Below are 27554 nucleotides of genomic sequence, written 5' to 3' on the forward strand. Positions count from 1 at the left end.
CAGCAGGAACCATTAGACTGACGATCACAAACAGCAGGAACCATTAGACTGACCATCACATACAACAGGAACCATTAGACTGACCATCACATACAGCAGGAACCATTAGACCGGCCATCACATACAGCAGGAACCATTAGACCGACCATCACATACAGCAGGAACCATTAGACTGACTATCACATACAGCAGGAACCATTAGACTGACCATCACATACAGCAGGAACCATTAGACTGACTATCACATACAGCAGAAACCATTAGACTGACCATCACATACAGCAGGAACCATTAGACTGACTATCACATACAGCAGGAACCATTAGACTGACTATCACATAGAGCAGGAACCATTAGACTGACCATCACATACAACAGGAACCATTAGACTGACCATCACATACAGCAGGAACCATTAGACTGACCATCACATACAGCAGGAACCAATAGACTGACCATATCATACAACAGGAACCATTAGACTGGTCATCACATACAACAGGAACCATTAGACTGACCATCACATACAGCAGGAACCATTAGACTGACCATCACATACAGCAGGAACCATTAGACTGACTATCACATACAACAGGAACCATTAGACTGACCATCACATACAACAGGAACCATTAGACTGACCATCACATACAACAGGAACCATTAGACTGACCATCACATACAGCAGGAACCATTAGACTGACCATCACATAGAGCAGGAACCATTAGACTGACTATCACATACAGCAGGAAACATTAGACTGACCATCACATACAACAGGAACCATTAGACTGACCATCACATACAGCAGGAACCATTAGACTGACCATCACATACAGCAGGAACCATTAAACTGACCATCACATACAGCAGGAACCATTAGACTGACCATCACATACAGCAGGAACCATTAGACTGACCATCACATAGAGCAGGAACCATTAGACTGACTATCACATACAGCAGGAAACATTAGACTGACCATCACATACAACAGGAACCATTAGACTGACCATCACATACAGCAGGAACCATTAGACTGACCATCACATACAGCAGGAACCATTAGACTGACTATCACATACAGCAGGAACCATTAGACCGACTATCACATACAGCAGGAACCATTAGACTGGCCATCACATACAGCAGGAACCATTAGACTGGCCATCACATACAGCAGGAACCATTAGACTGACTATCACATACAGCAGGAACCATTAGACTGACCATCACATACAGCAGGAACCATTAGACTGACCATCACATACAGCTGGAACCATTAGACTGGCCATCACATACAGCTGGAACCATTAGACTGGCCATCACATACAGCAGGAACCATTAGACTGACTATCACATACAGCAGGAACCATTAGACTGACCATCACATACAGCTGGAACCATTAGACTGGCCATCACATACAGCAGGAACCATTAGACTGACGATCACAAACAGCAGGAACCATTAGACTGACCATCACATACAACAGGAACCATTAGACTGACCATCACATACAGCAGGAACCATTAGACCGGCCATCACATACAGCAGGAACCATTAGACCGACCATCACATACAGCAGGAACCATTAGACTGACTATCACATACAGCAGGAACCATTAGACTGACCATCACATACAGCAGGAACCATTAGACTGACTATCACATACAGCAGAAACCATTAGACTGACCATCACATACAGCAGGAACCATTAGACTGACTATCACATACAGCAGGAACCATTAGACTGACTATCACATAGAGCAGGAACCATTAGACTGACCATCACATACAACAGGAACCATTAGACTGACCATCACATACAGCAGGAACCATTAGACTGACCATCACATACAGCAGGAACCATTAGACTGACTATCACATACAGCAGGAACCATTAGACTGACCATCACATACAGCAGGAACCATTAGACTGACCATCACATACAGCTGGAACCATTAGACTGGCCATCACATACAGCTGGAACCATAAGACTGGCCATCACATACAGCAGGAACCATTAGACTGACTATCACATACAGCAGGAACCATTAGACTGACCATCACATACAGCTGGAACCATTAGACTGGCCATCACATACAGCAGGAACCATTAGACTGACGATCACAAACAGCAGGAACCATTAGACTGACCATCACATACAACAGGAACCATTAGACTGACCATCACATACAGCAGGAACCATTAGACCGACCATCACATACAGCAGGAACCATTAGACCGACCATCACATACAGCAGGAACCATTAGACTGACTATCACATACAGCAGGAACCATTAGACTGACCATCACATACAGCAGGAACCATTAGACTGACTATCACATACAGCAGAAACCATTAGACTGACTATCACATAGAGCAGGAACCATTAGACTGACCATCACATACAACAGGAACCATTAGACTGACCATCACATACAGCAGGAACCATTAGACTGACCATCACATACAGCAGGAACCATTAGACTGACTATCACATACAGCAGGAACCATTAGACTGACCATCACATACAGCAGGAACCATTAGACTGACCATCACATACAACAGGAACCATTAGACTGACTATCACATACAACAGGAACCATTAGACCGACCATCACATACAACAGGAACCATTAGACTGACCATTACATACAGCTGGAACCATTAGACTGACCATCATATACAGCTGGAACCATTAGACTGACTATCACATACAGCAGAAACCATTAGACTGACCATCACATACAGCAGGAACCATTAGACTGACTATCACATACAGCAGGAACCATTAGACTGACTATCACATAGAGCAGGAACCATTAGACTGACCATCACATACAACAGGAACCATTAGACTGACCATCACATACAGCAGGAACCATTAGACTGACCATCACATACAGCAGGAACCATTAGACTGACTATCACATACAGCAGGAACCATTAGACTGACCATCACATACAGCAGGAACCATTAGACTGACCATCACATACAGCTGGAACCATTAGACTGGCCATCACATACAGCTGGAACCATAAGACTGGCCATCACATACAGCAGGAACCATTAGACTGACTATCACATACAGCAGGAACCATTAGACTGACCATCACATACAGCTGGAACCATTAGACTGGCCATCACATACAGCAGGAACCATTAGACTGACGATCACAAACAGCAGGAACCATTAGACTGACCATCACATACAACAGGAACCATTAGACTGACCATCACATACAGCAGGAACCATTAGACCGGCCATCACATACAGCAGGAACAATTAGACCGACCATCACATACAGCAGGAACCATTAGACTGACTATCACATACAGCAGGAACCATTAGACTGACCATCACATACAGCAGGAACCATTAGACTGACTATCACATACAGCAGAAACCATTAGACTGACTATCACATAGAGCAGGAACCATTAGACTGACCATCACATACAACAGGAACCATTAGACTGACCATCACATACAGCAGGAACCATTAGACTGACCATCACATACAGCAGGAACCATTAGACTGACTATCACATACAGCAGGAACCATTAGACTGACCATCACATACAGCAGGAACCATTAGACTGACCATCACATACAACAGGAACCATTAGACTGACTATCACATACAACAGGAACCATTAGACCGACCATCACATACAACAGGAACCATTAGACTGACCATTACATACAGCTGGAACCATTAGACTGACCATCATATACAGCTGGAACCATTAGACTGACAATCACATACAGCAGGAACCATTAGACTGACCATCACATACAGCAGGAACCATTAGACTGACTATCACATACAGCAGGAACCATTAGACTGACCATCACATACAGCTGGAACCATTAGACTGACGATCACAAACAGCAGGAACCATTAGACTGACCATCACATACAACAGGAACCATTAGACTGACTATCACATACAGCAGGAACCATTAGACCGGCCATCACATACAGCAGGAACCATTAGACCGACCATCACATACAGCAGGAACCATTAGACTGACCATCACATACAGCTGGAACCATTAGACTGACGATCACAAACAGCAGGAACCATTAGACTGACCATCACATACAACAGGAACCATTAGACTGACTATCACATACAGCAGGAACCATTAGACCGGCCATCACATACAGCAGGAACCATTAGACCGACCATCACATACAGCAGGAACCATTAGACTGACTATCACATACAGCAGGAACCATTAGACTGACCATCACATACAGCAGGAACCATTAGACTGACCATCACATACAGCAGGAACCATTAGACTGACTATCACATAGAGCAGGAACCGTTAGACTGACCATCACATACAACAGGAACCATTAGACTGACCATCACATACAGCAGGAACCATTAGACTGACTATCACATACAGCAGGAACCATTAGACTGACCATCACATACAGCAGGAACCATTAGACTGACTATCACATACAGCAGGAACCATTAGACTGACCATCACATACAGCTGGAACCATTAGACTGGCCATCACATACAGCAGGAACCATTAGACTGACGATCACAAACAGCAGGAACCATTAGACTGACCATCACATACAACAGGAACCATTAGACTGACCATCACATACAGCAGGAACCATTAGACCGGCCATCACATACAGCAGGAACCATTAGACCGACCATCACATACAGCAGGAACCATTAGACTGACTATCACATACAGCAGGAACCATTAGACTGACCATCACATACAGCAGGAACCATTAGACTGACCATCACATACAGCAGGAACCATTAGACTGACTATCACATAGAGCAGGAACCATTAGACTGACCATCACATACAACAGGAACCATTAGACTGACCATCACATACAGCAGGAACCATTAGACTGACCATCACATACAGCAGGAACCATTAGACTGACTATCACATACAGCAGGAACCATTAGACTGACCATCATATACAGCAGGAACCATTAGACTGACCATCACATACAACAGGAACCATTAGACTGACTATCACATACAACAGGAACCATTAGACTGACCATCACAAACAGCAGGAACCATTAGACTGACCATCACATACAACAGGAACCATTAGACTGACCATCACATACAGCAGGAACCATAAGACTGACGATCACATACAGCAGGAACCATTAGACTGACCATCACAAACAGCAGGAACCATTAGACTGACCATCACATACAACAGGAACCAATAGACTGACCATAACATACAACAGGAACCATTAGACTGGTCATCACATACAACAGGAACCATTAGACTGACCATCACATACAACAGGAACCAATAGACTGACCATAACATACAACAGGAACCATTAGACTGGTCATCACATACAACAGGAACCATTAGACTGACCATCACATACAGCAGGAACCATTAGACTGACCATCACATACAGCAGGAACCATTAGACTGACCATCACATACAACAGGAACCATTAGACTGACCATCACATACAGCAGGAACCAGTAGACTGACCATCACATACAGCAGGAACCATTAAACTGACCATCACATACAGCAGGAACCATTAGACCGACCATCACATACAGCAGGAACCATTAGACTGACCATCACATACAGCAGGAACCATTAGACTGACTATCACATACAGCAGGAAACATTAGACTGACCGTCACATACAACAGGAACCATTAGACTGACCATCACATACAGCAGGAACCATTAGACTGACCATCACATACAGCAGGAACCATTAGACTGACTATCACATACAGCAGGAACCATTAGACCGACTATCACATACAGCAGGAACCATTAGACCGGCCATCACATACAGCAGGAACCATTAGACTGACCATCACATACAGCAGGAACCATTAGACTGACCATCACATACAGCAGGAACCATTAGACTGACCATCACATACAGCAGGAACCATTAGACTGACTATCACATACAGCAGGAACCATTAGACTGACCATCACATACAGCTGGAACCATTAGACTGGCCATCACATACAGCAGGAACCATTAGACTGACGATCACAAACAGCAGGAACCATTAGACTGACCATCACATACAACAGGAACCATTAGACTGACCATCACATACAGCAGGAACCATTAGACCGGCCATCACATACAGCAGGAACCATTAGACCGACCATCACATACAGCAGGAACCATTAGACTGACTATCACATACAGCAGGAACCATTAGACTGACCATCACATACAGCAGGAACCATTAGACTGACCATCACATACAGCAGGAACCATTAGACTGACTATCACATAGAGCAGGAACCATTAGACTGACCATCACATACAACAGGAACCATTAGACTGACCATCACATACAGCAGGAACCATTAGATTGACCATCACATACAGCAGGAACCATTAGACTGACCATCACATACAGCAGGAACCATTAGACTGACCATCACATACAGCAGGAACCATTAGACTGACCATCACATACAACAGGAACCATTAGACTGACTATCACATACAACAGGAACCATTAGACTGACCATCACATACAACAGGAACCATTAGACTGACCATTACATACAGCTGGAACCATTAGACTGACCATCACATACAGCAGGAACCATTAGACTGACGATCACAAACAGCAGGAACCATTAGACTGACCATCACATACAGCAGGAACCATTAGACTGACCATCACATACAGCAGGAACCCTTAGACTGACCATCACATACAGCAGGAACCATTAGACTGACTATCACATAGAGCAGGAACCATTAGACTGACCATCACATACAACAGGAACCATTAGACTGACCATCACATACAGCAGGAACCATTAGACTGACCATCACATACAGCAGGAACCATTAGACTGACCAAAATTAACACCTACTACAGGCAGGCGAAAAATTATACAAAAGTACAGTAAATTATTTTTTGCAATAAAATATGGACTTACAGTGTTATTTATTCAAGTCTGTGTTTCCCCCAGAGTGACGCAGCCGCCAGTTTGCAGCGAAATGGTCATTTTTAATACAGTAATTTTCCGCAAGTATTGGCGTGTATGGCTAACATGGCGTGCGTTCATTTGCGCAACTATTTCTATTTGGCTACAAGTGATGAAATGTTTCGCCAGGCATGGATTCGCAGTGAATTTTTGGCCGTGCGTTGAATTTTTTCGCGGCAGATTTTTTCATGCGTTTCGCAAAACAATCCGCCAATGGCAAAACGCATTAAAAAATTTGCCACGCAAAAATTCACCACACATCCAAAAATTGATACGTCAAAAAATAATAGTCACGGCAACAATTTTTTGGCCCGCACAACATTTTTGATGTTTCGTGGATCTTTCGAAAGATTTGCTAATTTTTCACCAAAGAAACCAGAACACATTTGCTCATCAGTAGTGGCTACTATTTATAAGCATCTACCATTTATATGCTACCATTTATATGTGGCTAATATTTATATACACTATTTCTATGCTACCATTCATATTTAGCGCATGTACCGGCAAATACCGCATTGAAATAGTCTTTCGCGAGTTAAATAACGCATGCAATATCGCGCGTAAAAAAGCGCAAGTATGCTTATAGTGAATCGTGCGAAAAATTGCCAAAATTAAGCCACGGTAAAAATTTTAGCACACAATAAAAATAGCGCACGTTTTATCGAATCAGGCCCTATAGCTTTTGGATAGCAGTTTATCATTATTTACATAAGATATCGGGACACTTGTATATTGTTGCTTTTGGTGCTATACAGGAGGTCCAGAATTGATCCCCGCTGACTGGATCAGTGGACAAAAACTAATACAAAAAACGCTCAAAAAGGATAAAATCCGCGTGGGATAAATACCAGAGGGAAAATAAAGTAAATTACAAAACATGTAGTTAAATCAATGAACAACCGCTCGTGCACAAAAGCATGAAAATGAATCAATTAATTTAATTAAATTAATTATATACCCTGTGAAAAGTTGAGACCCGGGTGTAGTAAGTCTATCACTCTCAACACGAGGAATAAATCACATAAGCAGCATTAGGTTCAAGATAAACAGTATGCTCACCGAAGTCCAATGGTGGTCCGGGTGCTTTTAGCCCCGAACCCGCAGCTGAAGGGAAGACACACCAAAGTTAGAAGAGGAACATCAAGCACTCCGGACTATAGAGATCTGCTGTAAAAACGGACTTTATTTCTTCATTTTAAAACCAATATGCCTAACGCGTTTCGTGCGTTCATGCACTTATTATTATATGAATAAGTGCTTGAACGCACGAAACGTGTCAGGCATATTGGTTTTAAAATGAAGAAATAAAGTCCGTTTTTACAGCAGATCTCTATAGTACGGAGTGCTTGATGTTCCTCTTCTAACTTTGACTGGATCAGTGGGACATCTTTCATTGATTTGCAGGGAAATATGCCTGTGTGTGCCATACTCTGCCTGCCCTATGCTGCCTGTGTGTGTCATACTCTGCCTGCCCTACCCTGCCTGTGTGTGCCATACTCTGCCTGCCCTACACTGCCTGTGTGTGCCATACTCTGCCTGCCCTATGCTGCCTGTGTGTGCCATACTCTGCCTGCCCTATGCGTCCTGTGTGTGCCATACTCTGCTGCCCTATGCTGCCTGTGTGTGCTATACTCTGCCTGCCCTATGCTGCCTGTGTGTGCCATATTCTACCTGCCCTATGCTGCCTGTGTGTGCCATACTCTGCCTACCCTATGCTGCCTGTGTGTGCCATACTCTGCCTGCCTTACCCTGCCTGTGTGTGCCATACTCTGCCTGCCCTACCCTGCCTGTGTGTGCCATACTCTGCCTGCCCTATGCTGCCTGTGTGTGCCATACTCTGTCTGCCCTACCCTGCCTGTGTGTGCCATACTCTGCCTGCCCTACCCTGCCTGTGTGTGCCATACTCTGCCTGCCCTATGCTGCCTGTGTGTGCCATACTCTGCCTGCCCTACGCTGCCTGTGTGTGCCATACTCTGCCTGCCCTACGCTGCCGGTGTGTGCCATACTCTTCCTGCCCTACGATGCCTGTGTGTGCCATACTCTGCCTGCCCTATGCTGCCTGTGTGTGCCATACTCTGCCTGCCCTACGCTGCCGGTGTGTGCCATACTCTTCCTGCCCTACGATGCCTGTGTGTGCCATACTCTGCCTGCCCTATGCTGCCTGTGTGTGCCGTACTCTGCCTGCCCTATGCTGCCGGTGTGTGCCATACTCTGCCTGCCCTACGATGCCTGTGTGTGCCATACTCTGCCTGCCCTATGCTGCCTGTGTGTGCCATACACTGCCTGCCCTATGCTGCCTGTGTGTGCCATACTCTGCCTGCCCTATGCTTCCTGTGTGTGCCATACTCTGCTGCCCTATGCTGCCTGTGTGTGCTATACTCTGCCTGCCCTATGCTGCCTGTGTGTGCCATATTCTACCTGCCCTATGCTGCCGGTGTGTGCCATACTCTGCCTACCCTATGCTGCCTGTGTGTGCCATACTCTTCCTGCCCTATGCTGCCTGTATGTGCCATACTCTGCTGCCCTATACTGCCTGCGTGTGCCATACTCTGCCTGCCCTATGCTGCCTGTGTGTGCCATACTCTGCCTGCCCTATGCTGCCTGTGTGTACCATACTCTGCCTGCCCTATGCTGCCTGTGTGTGCCATATTCTACCTGCCCTATGCTGCCTGTGTGTGCCATACTCTGCCTGCCCTATGCTGCCTGTGTGTGCCATACTCTGCCTGCCCTATGCTGCCTGTGTGTGCCATACTCTTCCTGCCCTATGCTGCCTGTGTGTGCCATACTCTGCCTGCCCTATGCTGCCTGTGTTGGCCATACTCTGCCTGCCCTACACTGTCTGTGTGTGCCATACTCTGCCTTCCCTATGCTGCCTGTGTGTGCCATACACTGCCTGTTCTACGCTGCCTGTGTGTGCCATACTCTGCCTGCCCTATGCTTCCTGTGTGTGCCATACTCTGCTGCCATATGCTGCCTGTGTGTGCTATACTCTGCCTGCCCTATGCTGCCTGTGTGTGCCATACTCTTCCTGCCCTATGCTGCCTGTGTGTGCCATACTCTGCCTGCCCTATGCTGCCTGTATGTGCCATACTCTGCTGCCCTATACTGCCTGTGTGTGCCATACTCTGCCTGCCCTATGCTGCCTGTGTGTACCATACTCTGCCTGCCCTATGCTGCCTGTGTGTGCCATACTCTGCCTGCCTTATGCTGCCTGTGTGTGCCATATTCTACCTGCCCTATGCTGCCTGTGTGTGCCATACTCTGCCTGCCCTATGCTCCCTGTGTGGGCCATACTCTGCCTACCCTATGCTGCCTGTGTGTGCCTATGCTGCCTGTGTGTGCCATGTTCTCTCTGCTCTATGCTGCCTGTGTGTGCCATGTTCTCTCTGCTCTATGCTGCCTGTGTGTGCCATGTTCTCTCTGCTGCCTGTGTGTGCCATACACACAGGCAGCACAAGACAGGCAGTTCATACAGTGACACAATGCTGGCAGTGCTCCTAGTCTGAGGTGTGAACAGGTGAACAATGTGGGGGCTTACAGCCTGAGTCGGAGGTGTGAGCAATGCAGGGGGGCCTGTTAATCTCAGTACTGATACCATTTAAATCTTACACAAAGGTAAGCAGTCACAGCAGCCAGGCAGGTGGGGGCCACACAGAGGGGGGTCACAGGCCAGCACTGATCTTAAGTATTAGATGAAAAAGGCTGAATTTAATGGAAGTGTTATAATTTTTTAACCAGAACAATTATGTAGCAATATAAGTAGTTTTAACACCAATTCATTAGTATCAAAAACAATTAAAATTTTATTTGTATTGTAAAGAAATTAAGTCCATTTCACATTAAATCTCGCATAACAAAAAATAGCTTTTCTCTTTGCATGCAGAGACTCTCACATCAGAAGATATCCTGATCCATCCAAATGTCACCCTTAGTGAGACCCACAATGGGACCTGTACTATTACGGGAACCTTGTCCTGCGCTGTGATTGGCTCAGATGTGACTCTCACCTGGAATAACACAAACAGCCCCGGCACAGAAGTGACCAATCACACGCTCCGTATCTATAATGCTCAGTCACATGTTACATACAGCTGTACCGCCCGGAACCCAATCAGCGAGGCTTCCAGAACTGCACATATTCCCTGCAATAGAGGTGGGTTTTATATAGGGGGCTCCTAAAACTTACACATCACTACTGGGAAGCTGGGGAGAGATGGGAATATTGAGTAAACAAGTTCTGACCAGTCCCAGTGATCCAAAGTAACCAACTAACAGTTAGGGGCACATTTACTAACCCACGAACGGGCCGAATGCGCCCGATTGCGTTTTTTTCGTAATGATCGGTAATTTTGCGATTTTTTTCGTATTTTTTGCGATTTTTTTCGGCGTCTTTACGATTTTTGCGAAAAAACGCGAGTTTTTCGTAGCCATTACGAAAGTTGCGCAAAGTCGCGATTTTTTCGTAGCGTTAAAACTTGCGCGAAACGTTGCGCCTTTTAAGTTTTAACGCTACGAAAAAGGCGCAACTTTGCGCGCAAGTGTTAACGCTACGAAAAAATCGCGACTTTGCGCAACTTTCGTAATGGCTACGAAAAACTTGCGTTTTTTCGCAGAAATCGTAAAGACACCGAAAAAATCGCAAAAAATGCGAAAAAATCGCAAAATTACCGAAAAAGTCGCAAAATGTTCGTTTCCAATCGGAATTTTTCCAATTCGGATTCGAAATCATGTCTTAGTAAATCAGCCCCTTAGTGTAGTTGTATTTTTATAATGAACGTTACATCTTATTGGTTGCTATGGGTTACTAGACCACTTATTTTACATCTTTCTGCACCCTGCCTGTTTGTTTTGGCAACTATAACTGTATCTGACACAGAAGGAGAAATTAATATAAAATAACAATGCCTTGGGCTGTAGGCAGGTTAAGGTAATGTCCTTATGAAGGCTATAGAGTTCATTTACTAACCTAACTGTGTGTGCAAAAGGCTAAACATCGGCACAAATCAGCATTTTCTTTTACTGGCTATGCTGAGTTTTCACCTTGTGATTGTAAATAACCCCTTGATTTTTTGCATCAAAATACAATTTTGTTGTGGGGAAAAAACATGTTCTTCACAATTTATTATGAAACAAAGTTGCCACAAATATAAAACCTGCCGAGATGATACAGAAGTCAGTGACAGATGTCCCTTATACAGCTGGTGGTTTTAGAGGTTTTCGGGGGGTTATTGACACTGTAATTTGTGCAGCATTATAAAAGAGTTGTGGGTTTTTCACGTTTATTCCGCATCTTTATTCGTTGGTTTTCAATTTGGATCTTTTGACAAATGACTGACATGAAAAATTAGTTTAGTTGTGGTTTCATTAATAAATACAAAAACACAAATACAAGAGTACTGTAGAAATGATGCCTATATTGGCTAACAATAGGAATACATTGCAGCTTTCAGAGCTCTAAGGGCCCTTCATCAGGCTGAATACAAATGGAAGCAGGAATGGCACAACATATACTGTATATACTGTTAGATTAGAGAGAAGTGTTCACGAGCAGTAAATTAGCAAGTTACACATACATAGAGATAAATTGTGAAGATAAAAGTAATTCAAGTTTATTGGGATGGGCTGTAAATAGCCCAGGGGTCTGGATTCAGTCAGGGCACATAGTTCCCTCATGTAAAATTTAGAATGTCGCTTTTGTATATGGTGTTTCTAACACACCTGCATTTGGGTAAAATTAGGCACATTTGTTCCCAGGAGTAAGAGCAGGTCCTAGAATGAAACACTTTTAATTGTAAGTTCTGTTACTGCAATACACCACTATGTTGGGAAAACATTTACAGGAGTATTTTTTGTGTTCAAGGAGATGAGTACAAATTATGAATTATTTATTGTTCTTTCCATATATATTATATATATACACATGGCACCCACAGGCACATAATCAAGCTTAAGTCAAGCTAACCTTATCGGTTTAATATTTCATTCTTGGCTCTTCATTTTTTTTATATTACTGATCTTTACAGATGATACGAAAACAGGAAATCCTACACGCCCATGGGGGATCATTCCGATATTAATAGCAGTGGGGGTCCCTGTGGCTTTTCTGGCTGTTCTGGCTGTTCTGGTTATATTTTGTTGCCGGTCTAAAAGGAAGAAGAAGGGTGAGTGCATTCCCTGATGATATTATATTACTGTGAGGCTGTTATACCCTTTATTCAACTCCATTTTAGGCTTCTTTATCAATTTTTGTGAATTGGAGAGTTTTTTTCTACTTGGAATAAACTCACTTATAAAAAAAAAAACCTCAGATGTATGCTTATGTAATAAAAAATCCAAATATAAAACACTTGTTCAAATAAAAAAAAAAAACCTGACTACCTCGAATTTGTTAGTTTACAAACTCAAAAAAAACCCTCGAATCTCGTTTTGCTCTTAATAAATACGGAACAAGTTTTTCAACCATCATTTGAATATTGGGAGATTGAGTTAAAAAAAAAACTTGCATCATGGAAAGATTTTTGAACATTGACAAATCACCCCCACCCCCATTGGGTTTGTTTGTCTAATAGGAATATTGAGATGTGAATCAAAAAGGAAGAGTATGTAGATCTTCAACTTGTGATCTGCAGTCATTTATTGGGCTTTTTTATCACTTTTCCAGTTTTTGAATTGGAGAGTTTTTTTGTTTTTTTTTATTTTGTTTCTTGCTTTTTCATCCCTAACTTATTAGTTTAAAGGGGATCTAAACCCTCCATAGAACTGTCCCACTGTACCCCATAGCTCACTAAAGAAGGTTAAGATTTAATTACAAATGCAAAATTATTGACCAATGAGAATGCTTATTCGCATCACCATGGCAGCCATCTTGCCATTAAATTAGATACAGTGATTATTGTGGTTTTTTGCCCATTATATGACACTGGAACCAGACATGGGGTTAAAGACACATTTGTTCAGTGCCAAGAAACTGCTTAATGCTTCTAACTCCAATAGTAACAGCAAACAACATGGAGGCAAACGTATGCAGATTAGCTGGGATTCTCATTGGAGGATCAATATAATGAAGCCGCTCTATCTGGAGAGCTGGGGGAAAGTTCTACTGTACAATGTTGCTAAAAAAAATACAACTCTGATGTGCTGGACTACAGCTCCCAGCATGCCTCACCCTGATAACATGTATGCTGGGATCTGTAATCCTGTCACCATTTTGTTATATGGCTGAGCAACAGTGTTTAGATCCCCTTTATGTCTTGTTCTCAGGTCGGCCATAGGCTTCTTAATCATGTTCCATAGCCCTCCTGTAGTGTTAGTGTCTATATCTGCACTTTCAAAATAATGGCTCAATATGCACCATTGTACCTTCATTTTATTGCACTTCTTATTTATTAAATCTTATCTAAACCTTTTTCATTTTGTTCCAGATCAGCATAAACCGGAAGAAATGGAAGAGAAGACTCTCTATGCTCATGTAAATAGCTCATTATCTTTATATGGAGAGCTGGAGCAGAAGTGGGATGTACTATATGTACTGAGCTAATTTCCTGTGAAATGTGTTTTGCAAAAGTCCAGCTCATAAATACAGAAGTGGTTACATGGGGATTGTGAGACAGAGGTTTTAGAGAATCACCCTGTCATGTAAACAGAAAAACTATTACGTGCCAGTTAACATACACATAAATATGTATGTAACATTAAATAATTGCCCATTTTTATGCTTCCAGGTCCAAAAACCAAAAAGAGAAACCGTATCTGGTTCCGGCACAGCAGACGGAACAGCTAACGGCTCAGTAACTTTATATAGCGAAGTTCAACTACCAAAGGTAAAACAGCAGAACTTTACAAACTTTATTTGTATTTTTTCTAACTTATAGAACTTTTCGTAATGTCCACAATAATTTTGTTAAAATTCCACAATTTTTTTGTGGTTTTCATTAACGTCGATGAAAAAGTAATATTTTTCACAAAGACTACGGCCATTTTGGGATTCATTGAAGCTTCGGTATGGTGACTATCTTTTGGCCGGGTTGGAGCTGCAGAGTGCCATTGAGCCCTATGGGAGACTTTCCTTGGGCCGGGTTGGAGCTGCAGAGTGCCATTGAGCCCTATGGGAGACTTTCCTTGGGCAGGGTTGGAGCTGCAGAGTGCCATTGAGCCCTATGGGAGACTTTCCTTGGGCAGGGTTGGAGCTGCAGAGTGCCATTGAGCCCTATGGGAGACTTTCCTTGGGCAGGGTTGGAGCTGCAGAGTGCCATTGAGCCCTATGGGAGACTTTCCTTGGGCTGGGTTGGAGCTGCAGAGTGCCATTGAGCCCTATGGGAGGCTTTCCTTGGGCCAGGTTGGAGCTGCAGAGTGCCATTGAGCCCTATGGGAGACTTTCCTTGGGCAGGGTTGGAGCTGCAGAGTGCCATTGAGCCCTATGGGAGGCTTTCCTTGGGCCAGGTTGGAGCTGCAGAGTGCCATTGATCCCTATGGGAGACTTTCCTTGGGCCGGGTTGGAGCTGCAGAGTGCCATTGAGCCCTATGGGAGACTTTCCTTGGGCCGGGTTGGAGCTGCAGAGTGCCATTGAGCCCTATGGGAGACTTTCCTTGGGTCGGGTTGGAGCTGCAGAGTGCCATTGAGCCCTATGGGAGACTTTCCTTGGGCCGGGTTGGAGCTGCAGAGTGCCATTGAGCCCTATGGGAGACTTTCCTTGGGCCGGGTTGGAGCTGCAGAGTGCCATTGAGCCCTATGGGAGACTTTCCTTGGGCCGGGTTGGAGCTGCAGAGTGCCATTGAGCCCTATGGGAGGCTTTCCTTGGGCCAGGTTGGAGCTGCAGAGTGCCATTGATCCCTATGGGAGACTTTCCTTGGGCCGGGTTGGAGCTGCAGAGTGCCATTGAGCCCTATGGGAGACTTTCCTTGGGCTGGGTTGGAGCTGCAGAGTGCCATTGAGCCCTATGGGAGACTTTCCTTGGGCCGGGTTGGAGGTGCAGAGTGCCATTGAGCCCTATGGGAGGCTTCCAAAATCATCCATTGAAGTTTCAAAGCCAAAAAGGTTTTCACGATGTTTACGATAGTTCAGATCTGTAAATTTTGTGACTTTCAGAACGCAACCACAATATTTTTGTACGACCGGGAAAATAATTTTCATGACATTTTCACACAGAAATTATCGTGGTTACTCCGAATTTTTTCCAACCGTGCTTTTAAGCACACAAAATTTGTGCTTTCATGAATGGGCCCCTAAGTGTATTTGCTTTTTTGGTGTAATTCTTTTTTTTAGCCATTTCAACCTTGAAAATAGAGTTGTATCCCAGTTGTAGCCCAGTAGTTCAGCCCCTTAATGAGGATTATTCAGGCTACTGTCAACCAGACATGAAACAGGATCATGGATATTATGTTTAAAAAACCCAACCCTATAGTTACTTTGAGGGGGACACAAAGAGGGTAAAGTAATAAAAGGAGCAACGTTTCATATAGATTCAGTAAACTATGGCATCCAATCGGCAGGTAGCGTATACTGGGTTGCTATGGATAACTATACTTTATTACATTCCCTCTTAAGGTGCCAAGAGGTTGCAAAACTTTTGGGTAAATTGGGTGACAATGGGCAAATACTCAATGGTGAGGATGATTTCAAGACCCAGCAATTAATATTTTATCTTCCTGACTGTGACTGATAAAGTATAAAGCAACTAATGAAACTTTTCCATTTGGCAGGGGGGCCGAGCCGGGCATGGGAATCCCACACAGGGAGAGAAAATAGAGACTGTGTATAGTGAGGTGACTCTTCCAGCTCAGGTACCAGTGTTAATATTGCTAATATCCCCCTTGCTCTCAGGCCTACAACAATAGCATCACCTGAAGCCTGTGCCCCGTTTCTATCTTCCCATATCTCTCTCTGATTTTCTGTACCCCTCTTATTTACTCATTTTCAGTTGCCTCCTTGCTGTGTTCTGGATAACTCAATATGCCTATTATGCAGTGGGGCTAGTCCATAAAGGGAGCAAATATACACTAAGGGGTATATTTATAATGCTGTGTAAAAAGTGGAGTAAAACATCACCAGTGAGGTTGTAAATTGCAGCCAATCAGATGCTTTGATTTGATTTTCTAACTGTTGAAATCTAATTGCTGATTGGTTACTCTGGGTAACATCACCAGTAATGCTTTACTCCACTTTTTACACAGCATGATAAGTATACCCCTAACTCCTCAGTTACTCCACCTTAACTCCGCTGGTCTGATGGAGGCCAAACTCCAAAGCATAAATGCCCACAGATGCATGTAGGCAGCACACAGACAACTCTTAGGGGCAGAATTATCTAAATGTGAGTTTAGAGCTTAATACATAAAAACTCACCCAGTTTCTATTCATTCCTATGGGATTTTTAGAAGCGTATTTATTAAATGGTGAACTCTAGCTTTCACTCACTGATCAATACACGATAAATGAATAGAAACTGGGTGCATTTTTCTGTAACAGACTCTAATCTCATATTTTGTTAAATCTGCCCCTAATACATAAAAACTCACCCACGTTCTATTTATTCCTATGGGATTTCCTATGTATTTATCAAATGGGGAACTCTATCTTTCACCCACTGATAAATATATTTGTAAAAATCCCATAGGAATGAATAGAACGTGGGTGAGTTTTTATGTATTAAGCTCTAAACTCACATTTTGTTAAATCTGCCCCTTAGCTTAACACATGGAGGCAGATTTATTGTGTATTATTATATTATATTATTTATGTAAAATGAAGTCTAAGGGCAGATTATTATTATTACTATACAGATTATCTATTCATTTCTATGGGATTTTTAGAACTGTATTTATCAATGGGTGAAAGTTAAGAGTTCATCATTTGATAAATACGCTTCTAAAAGAACGTGGGTGAATTTTTCTGTATTAAGCTCTAAACTCACATTTTGATAAATCTGACATTAAGAAGTGAACTTTTTTTTTATTTTAGAATTAGAATTAACCTGTTCTCACGAATATCTGTCATTTAATAAAAAGTCTGAACTGTAAGTCTTTGTGAGGAACAAGTTGCAGAAAAGTCACGAAACGGCAACTTTTTCAAATTGTTGCACCGAAACTTCTTCCTTTTCGAATTGACAAAAATACCAGCATCAAAAATCCAAAAACCTTTTAAGTTTCAAAGCAAAGAAAGTTCCATCAGGAAATGGAAGGAACATCTGCCATTGATTTCTACATGATCTCAACAGGTTTTAGTTGGTGAATTGTCGGTTTCAGATCTTTGGCCGTTTTGAAGCATAGTAAATTCTTAAAAGGCAAAACGTTTTCGAGTTTTGGTGCCAAAAAATCCAAATTGGGGGAAAAAATCCGAATGGTAGTAAATGGCCTCCTTGAAGTTGACCAGGGGGATATCAGGACCTTTGATCCTTGGCTACATTTTGTCATGATAAATTGGTGACTTGGTTTCTTGTCCTTTAGACAAAAAGTATAAAAGCTTTGCCTTTACATAAGCCCTCGTTTCTAGGGCACAGATATGAACATCTAGCTTGCTGATTGCATTTGTTTCAAAGGAAGAATCTTGAATTCCGCACATACTGACATGATTTTATCATTAAAGGGCAACCAATCTGGCAGTAGGAATGAGAACCCATACACTGAAGGCCAGACAGGGGAATCCTGTTCTGATTTGATGCAGAACATCCAGGTGATTCAGCATTACTTCTATTTCTTCTTATTTCAGTTGAAATATTGTCTATGAAGGGATTTATATAAATATACTGTATAGACCAGGGATCCCCAACCTTTCTTACTCGTGAGCCACAGTCGAATGTAAAAAGACTTGGAGAGCAACACAAGCATCATTAACGTTCATGGAGGAGCCAAATAAGGGCTGTGATTGGCTATTACAGGCCTCTATGCACCCTATCAGCTTACAGGGGCTTTATTTGGTAGGAAATCTTGTTTTTATTCAACCAAAACTTGCCCCCAAGTCAGGAATTCAAAAATAACTCCCTGGTTTGGGGGCACTGAGAGCAACATCCAAGGGGTTGGGGAGCAACATGTTGCCCTGAGCCACTGGTTGGGGATCCCTGGTCTAGAGCATCTACCTTAAATCTGTCCTATTGCAACTTTCTAACCCAACTATTTTTATGACTTGGCAATCTGGGTTACCTAGGGAAACCAGGGGCTGTTTCTTTGTGGTATAGGAATGAACATCTTCTAAGTATTTTTGTTTGTTTAGGGTTTTGTTGTAGTTGCACAAAGGGATAGTGGGCCTAAGGGGTGGTTTTATGTTTTTTATATTTTAATAACCTTGCAAATAGGGCCCTGACCAAATGTTGGACCATATAATATCCAAACACCTTATTACACCATATAACATCATGTTTAAATAAGGATATCTAAGCTGAAGATAAGGGTTTAGGATCAATCCTGACTTTAAGAGGACTAGAAAGATCTCCTTAATTCAGTCGGGTGGGATAATTAGAAGTTTCTGGGCACCCTAGACTTTGGGATTAATACTTTTTTTTCTTTTTTTTAATAAATAGTGTATTTTACAATATAGGGATATTATAAGTCACAGAGGAGTTCCATGGCCATATAAAGGGTATTTGTGGCTCTTGTATATTATATAGTGAATAAAGTACCCCCTATTGTAACATATAGGGATATTATAAGTCACAGAGGGGTTCCATGGCCATATAAAGGGTATTTGTGGCTCTTGTATATTATATAGTGAATAAAGTACCCCCTATTGTAACATATAGGGATATTATAAGTCACAGAGGGGTTCCATGGCCATATAAAGGGTATTTGTGGCTCTTTTATATTATATAGTGAATAAAGTACCCCCTATTGTAACATATAGGGATATTATAAGTCACAGAGGGGTTCCATGGCCATATAAAGGGTATTTGTGGCTCTTGTATATTATATAGTGAATAAAGTACCCCCTATTGTAACATATAGGGATATTATAAGTCACAGAGGGGTTCCATGGCCATATAAAGGGTATTTGTGGCTCTTGTATATTATATAGTGAATAAAGTACCCCCTATTGTAACATATAGGGATATTATAAGTCACAGAGGAGTTCCATGGCCATATAAAGGGTATTTGTGGCTCTTGTATATTATATAGTGAATAAAGTACCCCCTATTGTAACATATAGGGATATTATAAGTCACAGAGGGGTTCCATGGCCATATAAAGGGTATTTGTGGCTCTTGTTTATTATATAGTGAATAAAGTACCACCTATTGTAACATATAGGGATATTATAAGTCACTATATAATATACAGGAGCCACAAATAACCTTTATATGGCCATGGAACTCCAAGTTGACTTCTAATATCATCATATTTTACAACAGGGGGTACTTTATTTATTATAATATACAAGTTTTAGTGAATCATGTGACTCCATCACTAAGCTCCAATTATAACTGATGACATCACTAAGCACCGTTCATAAGTATATAATTTACAGTTTGGTCCCAAAGGGAAATAACCCAAATGTATATTATATATGTATACAGTATGTAAGGAAAAGTCATCGCGAGAAAAGTCGTAAGAAACTCAACTTTTTCGAATTGTCACTGCAACAATTCGAGAAAGTCGTGATTTTCAGACAAAACCCAGTGGAATCTCTATAGTTTTGAGACAAAAGAAAGAGCTTCATGGAAAGGGAAGGGACCTTTGCCATTGGCTTCTACATGAACTCGGCAAGTTTAATTTGCAGTGTCAAATAGAAGCATAGTAACTCTCAGAAAAGTACTACTAAAGGTATAAAGTATTTGCCTTTACTAGCACTCCCTTAGAAAGCAAGACACATACTACATGCTATAGTACAGTAAGTCAGGCTGCTGATATGATTGTTTCCCCCCAATATCACCCACAGGCAGTAAAGATTGCAGCCCTTCTTACTTCTGAGGTTTTGCAAAAAGAAAAAATACTTCCTGCTATGAAACCAATGTTCAGCACTAAAAAATATTATTCATTTAGCCCCCAGCACCTTTCTCAACACTAAACATACATCTCAGGAGAGGGTCCTGCCTGCAAGAACTTTATTGTAAACTTTGAAGTTCTTGCAGACTTTTGAGGTCTAGTAACCCATAGCAACCAACATTTAGCAGACATTTTTTAAAAGAAAAGATCTAATTGTTTGCTACAAATAGTTAATACAGGTATAGGACCTGTTATCCAGAATGCTCGGGACCAAGGGTATTCCGGATAAGGGGGTCTTTCCGTAATTTGGATCTCCATACCTTAAGTCTACAAAAAAATCAATAAAACATTAATTAAACCCAACAGGATTGTTTTGCACCCAATAAGGGGTAATTATATCTTAGTTGGGATCAAGTACAGGTACTGTTTTATTATTACAGAGAAAAGGGAATCATTTAACCATTAAATAAACCCAATAGGGCTGTTCTGCCCCAATAAGGGGTAATTATATCTTAGTTGGGATCAAGTACAGGTACTGTTTTATTATTACAGAGAAAAGGGAATCATTTAACCATTAAATAAACCCAATAGGGCTGTTCTGCCCCAATAAGGGGTAATTATATCTTAGTTGGGATCAAGTACAGGTACTGTTTTATTATTACAGAGAAAAGGGAATCATTTAACCATTAAATAAACCCAATAGGGCTGTTCTGCCCCCAATAAGGGGTAATTATATCTTAGTTGGGATCAAGTACAGGTACTGTTTTATTATTACAGAGAAAAGGGAATCATTTAACCATGAAATAAACCCAATAGGGCTGTTCTGCCCCCAATAAGGGGTAATTATATCTTAGTTGGGATCAAGTACAGGTACTGTTTTATTATTACAGAGAAAAGGGAGTCATTTAACCATGAAATAAACCCAATAGGGCTGTTCTGCCCCCAATAAGGGGTAATTATATCTTAGTTGGGAACAATTACACGGTACAGTTTTATTATTACAGAGAAAAAAGAAATCAGTTTTAAAATTCTGAATTATTTGATTAAAATGGAGTCTATGGGAGATGGCCTTTCCGTAATTCGGAGCTTTCTGGATAACGGGTTTCCGGATAAGGGGTCCGATACCTGTAGTTTACATTTCCCATTTCATGCCATGTTTTTTGGACCAATAATGGTGACCATTTTACCCCGTGTCTTCCCACTTTAACTTTGTTACAGTTTCTGTTAAACTTTGTTCATGCATTTTTATGTAGTTTTTGTATGGTCTGCACCAATTGATTTCTTATACATAACACTCTCGGTCAATGGTAAAAATAATATTGAGCTTTTTATTGAGAAAAGGAAACAATATCAGCAATATCTTGTTTTTTTTGACAGGCAGCCAATAATATAAAGGACCCATCAAACGATAATCCCAGCAGACCATCCTACAACCAATTGGTGTGAAGCCTTGAATGGAACTGAGGCTCAGGGTGAGGAGAGGTAATCCTTCCCCCCCACATAGGTGGGAATAATGAAGATGAAGAGAAGCCCGGCACCTCTGAAAAGATGCCATGTATAGATGTATTAAATGATGGCTTCCTTTGGAAGACTCGGCCAGTAAAACTTTACCCTCATCCTCTACCGACGAATCCAACTTCACCCAGAGGCCTGGACTCAAAACAGAACCTGGGGCTAAAGGCTTCCCTAAGGCACCTCTTCAGTACTATAATACGGCAGGGCTATTTTTCTCCTATCTTGCTGCTATGGCTTATTCAGCTTTTTATTAATTGGTTTTTATACATTTCATTTTGTGCCAAGACTTGTTTTGTTTTATAATATATATGTTCTTTGCCTATAAAATATCTTTTAATGAGGAACACAGACCGGCATAAGCTGCCTTACTCACACTCCCAGTATGGAAATTCCTCTTTGAGATTCCCTCTCATCCACCTCTTTCTTGGTTTCCATTTTGGATTTGCAAGATTCTGTTCAAGGGAGTATACAGTGCCATAATCTTGGCTGGGTTCTCCAAGACCCTTCCCCTGGACTGTCTAGGCTTTCTAGGCCCAAACCAGAGACAGCATTTACTGGCCATGCTCTATACTGGAATCCATGATGGGGAGGAGTGGCTATTCAGAGTTTATTTGGCCCTACTGGAATAATACAAATATTTCAAGGGCCATGCAGGTGTTGAATGGTGCATTGCATTGATGGGGAATTAATTATCATTGAGAATTTCAGAACACAGAGGTGCCATTGTCTTCCAGCCTATTCTTTTCATTCAGAAGGATTTATAGAATCAAATACCGAGTCTGCTTTGATGCCACGCGGATGACAGGAGGTACCACTGCTTGTGAGATAATAATCTGGTTCAATGGAGGGAAGCTCTTTGGAAATGTTCTTCTACTCAGTGAACACAAAGTGCTACAGTGATACAACGCTCATTCATGGAGCAGGACAGGACAGCGGCTAATCTAATCAGTATTATTTGATGCCAGTATTCTTATACTAGAGAATCTATTGTATGTTTTTGAAACATTTGCTTGTTTAGTAGTCCGCCTCTTTCTCTAACCTGAAATGTGTAATGCCCCCAGGTTGCCACGATGCACACAATGCCCCCCGCCTCATTGGTAGGCTTGAAAAAATAACACAGTCACCGAAAAACCAAGTTTTATAATGTTAAATGTAATGTTATAATAATGTATAGTGTAGGGTTCGTCTAGCTTTTATCGTCTATTTTTGTATTGAGAACCACAAGCTCTCGGTTATTGTGCAACAGAAAGATGAGCAATGAGCAATGTAGGACAGCAGATTAGCGGGCGGTTAGGGGAATTTCCTGCCACTTCCTCTCGACTGTCTGTCTGTCTGTTGAGAGGCAGCTAGTGGGGGGGGGAAAGCTCAGAGTATTCATCCCATTATGATGTGTGCCATACACCAGTGGCCAGAAATGCAGAGCTTCCCAAACTGGATAATCCCGGGGGGCTCAGAGTCTTTGCTGGGGGGCCTGACAGAAAGCCAGATAGGGTGAGATGGTCATTGAAAGTGGATTTGGGGCAAACTAATTTGCTGTTCATTGTATAGTTGGAGCTGTAGCTGAATGGCTGATACATGAGTGTTCCCATATACCTGTAAGGGCTTAGTGGGGCCCAGGGAGAGAGAATGGAGAGAGTTAGTTACAATGAGGGCCTGTCTATACATGTGCCTACTTAAATAACAAGGAAACTTGAAATCTCTGCTTCTAAGAGTTGCTCTGGCCTGGGGGTAGGAGGTGAGCAACTATAACCACTGGGCAGTGCCTCACAACTTACCAACCCTTAGTGATTTTAGGTTTCCTTCTCCTTTAAGATGTGAGCAAAAAAGTGGTTGGTTGGACTGACAGACTGGGTGATGAATAGGAGAGGGTCCTGGAAAGAAAGATAAATGTTTATTTCCGCAGGGCTTTACAGAGATTATTCATCATCCCCATCAGCCCCTGCCCCAGTGAGCTTACAATCTAAGGTCCCTATCCCATTCCCATCAGTCCCTGCCCCAGTGAGCTTACAATCTAAGGTCCCTATCCCCTTCCCATCAGTCCCTGCCCCAGTGAGCTTACAATCTAAGGCCCCTATCCCATTCCCATCAGTCCCTGCCCCAGTGAGCTTACAATCTAAGGTCCCTATCACATTCCCATCAGCCCCTGCCCCAGTGAGCTTACAATCTAAGGTCCCTATCACATTCCCATCAGCCCCTGCCCCAGTGGATCTTACAATCTAAGGTCCCTATCACATTCTCATCAGTCCCTGCCCCAGTAGAGCTTACAATCTAAGGTCCCTATCCCATTCTCATCAGCCCCTGCCCCAGTGAGCTTACAATCTAAGGTCCCTATCACATTCCCATCAGCCCCTGCCCCAGTGAGCTTACAATCTAAGGCCCCTATCACATTCCCATCAGTCCCTGCCCCAGTGGAGCTTACAATCTAAGGCCCCTATCACATTCCCATCAGTCCCTGCCCCAGTGGAGCTTACAATCTAAGGCCCCTATCCCATTCCCATCAGCCCCTGCCCCAGTGGAGCTTACAATCTAAGGCCCCTATCACATTCCCATCAGTCCCTGCCCCAGTGGAGCTTACAATCTAAGGCCCCTATCACATTCCCATCAGCCCCTGCCCCAGTGAGCTTACAATCTAAGGTCCCTATCACATTCCCATCAGTCCCTGCCCCAGTGAGCTTACAATCTAAGGCCCTTATCCCATTCCCATCAGCCCCTGCCCCAGTGAGCTTACAATCTAAGGCCCCTATCACATTCCCATCAGCCCCTGCCCCAGTGAGCTTACAATCTAAGGCCCCTATCACATTCACACACACAATGGTTAGTTTAGTCAGAAGCCAATTAATCTGCCTGTATGTATTTGGAGCCTTCCTGGAAACCAGAAATCATTTTGAGTGTGATATTTCTCAGAATAGCTCTGTGATTGCTGTAATGAATGCTGAGACAGAAGACGTGTTTGACCACTACTCATTGCATTCAGAGTTCTAAGTAAAGCTGCCCATACGTGGAAAGATCTGCTTGTCTGATGACAATACCAAGTAAGAAGAACATTTTCTTCACCAGGGGATTTTAACCAGTCCACCCAATCACCAGTTGAATACCAGCTGGGTAGGCCAATGGCCAATGGTTTTGCACAATACATAGACTACTAAGATAGAGACTCATGGCTTATGTATGGCCATTTTATATTTGAGGGTAAGGCATCTTGATTAGGATTAAATATAACAACCTTATTAGTAAAGCCAAAATGGTTGGCACTGTGCTTAGCTAGTGGCCCACTTCTACCCAAGAGGAGAGTCAAGACTAAATACTGGACCCTGCAATCCCTGGTAACACCATATGGATATCCATTGAAGGATTACAAACACAATTTACTGGATATCATGGATTTAACACCACAGATTACAAGTGGCCCCAACATAAATTGGTCCCAGAGATCCGGCCGGAATCCTCAGTTATTTGTGGTGCCCCACATGGGTTAATACATTGTGTTACTGTATTGCTTTTTCTCTGATATTCTATGTATTTGTTCTTTCATGCTTCTGGTTTCCATGTTCTAGTAAAATAGAGACTGATTTATTCACTCTGATTCTAAATACAACAAGTGGGACATCTTTACTTTGCAGCAGGCTGTAAAGGGAACCCACACGGTGCCAGGCTACCCAACAGGTAGTGGAACATTTGGCACAATATGTAAATAAAGACTAATAATATTAACTGTGGTCCCTTGGGATTCTACATATGAGCACTCCCTGGAACCTCTTGCTTCTGGTGTGCAACCAACTGTGGTGGGACAAGCTCCTTCCATGAAGTCCACCTACTGTGGGGCGACTCTCTCCAACAGGCAGTTGGATCCCCTGACCCAAAGGGGGGCTGCAACTCTACGGGGACATTGTTATATACTGTTACTCTGTGGATTGCCTCTGGAATTACCTAAAATGGAAGCTGGTTGGTTTTGAGATGGTCACAAGTCAGAGTCTTGGTTCTAGGGTTCTACATGGTACTGGTGTATGTATTATTATTATTATTATTATTATTATGACCAGAGGCGGCTTCTCCTGTATGCCCAAACCACGTGCCATATAGTAAAATCCCCATTGGAAAGCTTTATAAAGAAATATAACCGGCCTTCCTGTTTGCCCAATGTGCCTATATTGGCTAATACTGTGTAACATGCCAGTTACTGGAATGTACGCCCAATGGCCGCAGCAGGAAGGCAGTCGGTACAGTCCGTTGACAGTAAGAGCCACATTACAAAGAAACTTCTCCTGTTTTATCTGCTAAAGGGGAAGTTCTGAGCAGTAAAAATGAAACTGAGAGGAAGCCGCTGATGATCTGCGCACTTATTATGGGCTCAACCGCATCCACTGCACCACTAGTGTCTAAAGGGGCGGTGCACCTTTCAGTTAACTTTTAATATTGTCTAATTCTAAGCAACTTTTCAATTGCACTTCTTTTTTTTATCTTTTATAGTTATTTGGCTTTTTCTTCAGACTCTTTCCAGTTTTCAAATGGGGGGTCACTGACCCCGGCAGCCAAAAGACTATTGTTCTGTGAGTCTATAATTTTATTGTTATTGTTAATTGTTATTACTTGTGTCTCTAGTCAGCCCCTCTCCTAATCATATAGCAGTCACTCTCTCAAATCACTCCCTGGTTACTAAGGTCATTTGAACCCTAGCAACCACATAGCTGCTGAAATTCCAAACTGGAGAGCTGCTGAACAAAAAGTAAAGAAATTAAAAAGTTCCAATAATTAAAAATAAAGACCAATTGCAAATTGTTGCAGAATAGCTCTTTCTACATCATACTAAAAGTTAATTTAATGGTGAACAACCCAAAGTTCTATACTTGCATAGTTTAAAAAAAGTTACTTTAATTGAAAAGTTTAGCTTATTCTGCTGACTCAGTACAGTGCATTCTCCTTGGTGAGAATCCAGTGATGGCCCAAGGCAAGCCCCCTCTGTGATTGCCCCACACCCCATTCTGTGTGTCTACTTTCATATACTTTCATATACTGTTCAGTAGACCCCCATCATTTATGTTTAGGATGTTTTATCTTGGTACCTTATGACCCATGGGAAATAATATTTTGTAA

At 42.4% G+C, this 27554-nt stretch overlaps 1 protein-coding gene across 1 annotated transcript; it reads left to right on the plus strand.

Annotated features, from left to right (window-relative positions):
• Window positions 1–8243: 8243 nt before the first annotated feature.
• LOC101732054 (signaling lymphocytic activation molecule-like) lies at window positions 8244–22807 on the plus strand. Its single transcript, XM_031891830.1, has 8 exons — window positions 8244–8259; window positions 10921–11190; window positions 13061–13198; window positions 14459–14505; window positions 14759–14857; window positions 16737–16817; window positions 18619–18705; window positions 22326–22807. The coding sequence occupies exons 1-8, from the start codon at window positions 8244–8246 to the stop codon at window positions 22392–22394; spliced, it is 807 nt and encodes a 268-aa protein (XP_031747690.1). The 3' UTR covers window positions 22395–22807.
• Window positions 22808–27554: the final 4747 nt, after the last annotated feature.

The sequence above is a fragment of the Xenopus tropicalis genome, chromosome 8, assembly GCF_000004195.4.
Source record: "Xenopus tropicalis strain Nigerian chromosome 8, UCB_Xtro_10.0, whole genome shotgun sequence".
NCBI classification, from domain to species: Eukaryota; Metazoa; Chordata; class Amphibia; order Anura; family Pipidae; genus Xenopus; species Xenopus tropicalis.